This window comes from Apis dorsata, unplaced genomic scaffold (assembly GCF_000469605.1).
Source record: "Apis dorsata unplaced genomic scaffold, Apis dorsata 1.3 scaffold_389, whole genome shotgun sequence".
In the NCBI taxonomy this organism is placed as follows: Eukaryota; Metazoa; Arthropoda; class Insecta; order Hymenoptera; family Apidae; genus Apis; species Apis dorsata.
In genome coordinates, this window is record NW_006263650.1 from 24,496 (window position 1) to 26,695 (window position 2,200).

The 2,200-nt window shown below is 32.2% G+C and overlaps 1 protein-coding gene across 1 annotated transcript in view; it reads right to left on the reverse strand.

Moving 5' to 3' along the window:
* The window catches only part of LOC102676609 (E3 ubiquitin-protein ligase MIB1-like), a 10,680-nt gene extending 8,537 nt beyond the window's left edge, over nt 1–2,143 (reverse strand). The window contains exon 1 of the mRNA XM_006619038.2: nt 2,002–2,143. Within this exon, the coding sequence (XP_006619101.1) occupies nt 2,002–2,078 (77 nt within the window). The 5' untranslated portion in view covers nt 2,079–2,143. The remainder of the gene's footprint in view (nt 1–2,001) is intronic.
* Between the last annotated feature and the right edge of the window lie 57 nt (nt 2,144–2,200).

A 2,200-nucleotide genomic window follows, 5' to 3' on the forward strand; every position in this document is an offset into this window, starting at 1 on the left:
ATTTATCGAAAGGAAGTAAATAAATATTATTTTTCAATAAATTACGCTCGAAAACGCATCAGATTATAAAAAAAGAATCAATTTCCGTGTGTTGGAAGAGTTTGCGCTGGCAAACGCGGTTCAAAAATATTTTCTTCTCCAAAATAAATATTTTCTTGCCTATATATTCTTCGGGGTAACATCCAACTACGTTCCCAATAGAATCAAACCGCTGTTGGCGAAATATAGAACTATAACGGATTAAATAAATATCTCCGATATAGCGTCTTGAAATGAAACTTTTTATCACTTTTTACGAACACCTTTTACACGTATTTATTTCCTCGAAACATCGTACATCTATCTATATACCATCGAGCAACAATTTTTATTCAATACGAGTATCGATTCTTTTATTAATTTCATTATCCATTCAAAACGAATTTTTATAAACTTAATCGATTATTAATTTCAATATAAAGAACATCTTAAACATCTCGGTTAACAGGATATTATGCCAGAAAATTAAATCTAAATATTTTTTTCATATTTTCAAATTCCGTAAGACACATTAAACACATTCTAAATTTTTATCCAATATCGTGTCGTTCATAATTTAATTAATTAAAATTAATTAACGCGTACAAAAAAAAAATTTTCCAATCACAAACCGAAACACATTTTTTGGCAGAGCAGTAACATTTTTAACGTAACCTTTTCGAAGCTTCATAGGAGATGGATTCTAGGTCGGGAATAAAAGGAGGCATGAGCCAATAGTTTGTGACGTTTAGTTGTTTATTAGCATTGATGATGCCATTTGCACGCTTTATTCGTAGAACAGTTTTATCCTTGAGCCGTGCAGGCATTTTGAGATTGCTCTAATCGCTCACTTGCGTAATATGCGTGCAATTTAACGCTGCGTTAATTAAAGAATGAAAAAAAAAAAAAAAAAAAAAAGAAAATTCTCACGAATGAGAATGTTAACAACTATATCAACGTCAGCATCGCGTCATCTTGCCTGGTTACTGTTACCGATACTCGCATGACGTATGCATCCTCCACACTGGGCGATGTGACGTGCTTAGGGTATATCGAGTATATCGCTATCATATGATGTCTCGTACTGTTATGTATACGTTTTTGACACGCGATCACGTATATAAAACACTCGAGATTTCACACGTTTGTTAAGTGTTTGATTTTAATTCTTAATCTTAATCTTTTGGAGAGTTCTTTCTAATGGACGAATATAATTTTAAATAATTACACAATTAACATTAATTATTATTTATTAATCGAAGGAATTTTTTTTAGATTTAGTTAGAATTTCTTTTTTTCTCTCTCTAATTTTTCGAATAATTTTTTTTTGTTCATAATTTTTGATTGAAATTAAATTTTTTTAAAGAAAGATTTTGACAATTTTCCTTTTCGCGATTATAAATATAAATTTCGTGTAAAAATAAATATCTTATTAGAGAGTTTTGCAAATGAGAGTTTTTGAATTTTTTTTTTTTTTTTTAAAACAAAATGAAATGGGATTTATTATTTGTAACGAGATTTCTCATGCATCGAATTAGTTATCGCGATAAGCGGGTCATAAGTGGCCACAACAATTCCAATTACGTAATTTAATTTTACAGTACGTAATTTAATTTTATATTCGACGTATAAATTACGAAATAAAATTAAATCTTCTCCTGTTTAAAATCAACATCTATCATTCATATATAAATATCCCAAATCTTAAAAATATTACAATAACATTGACTTTGTAAAATTCTGTCCAAACTTAAAAAGAAAAAGAAAATATCCCCGTTTATTCGATAACCCAAAAAAACCTGCATTGCATCCCGAAAAATTTCCAAGAAAAGAAAGAACTCGGCGTGAGAAATCATCGTCGTCGAAAGAATGGATAAATAATCGCGATGTGAAAATAATAATTGACAAAAAAAAAAAAGAGAAAAGGAGAAGAGAAGAGGAATCTCCCCCTCGATGAATGGAATCGGTTCAGGCCAAGATTACTTTGCCACTCTGAATCTCCCGGTCCACTTTGTATATCGGTATCGTCCTACACGCGCGGAGGCAGCGTTCACGGGCATGCATATGTGGATATATCGTGCATTTAGTGAGTCACTGACAAACGAGGCATCGTTGCGGAGTGTAGCGAGAACGTACACGCCGCCCGGCCCCTCTGTTTCCGACGCGCGGCCTCTCCCGTTTC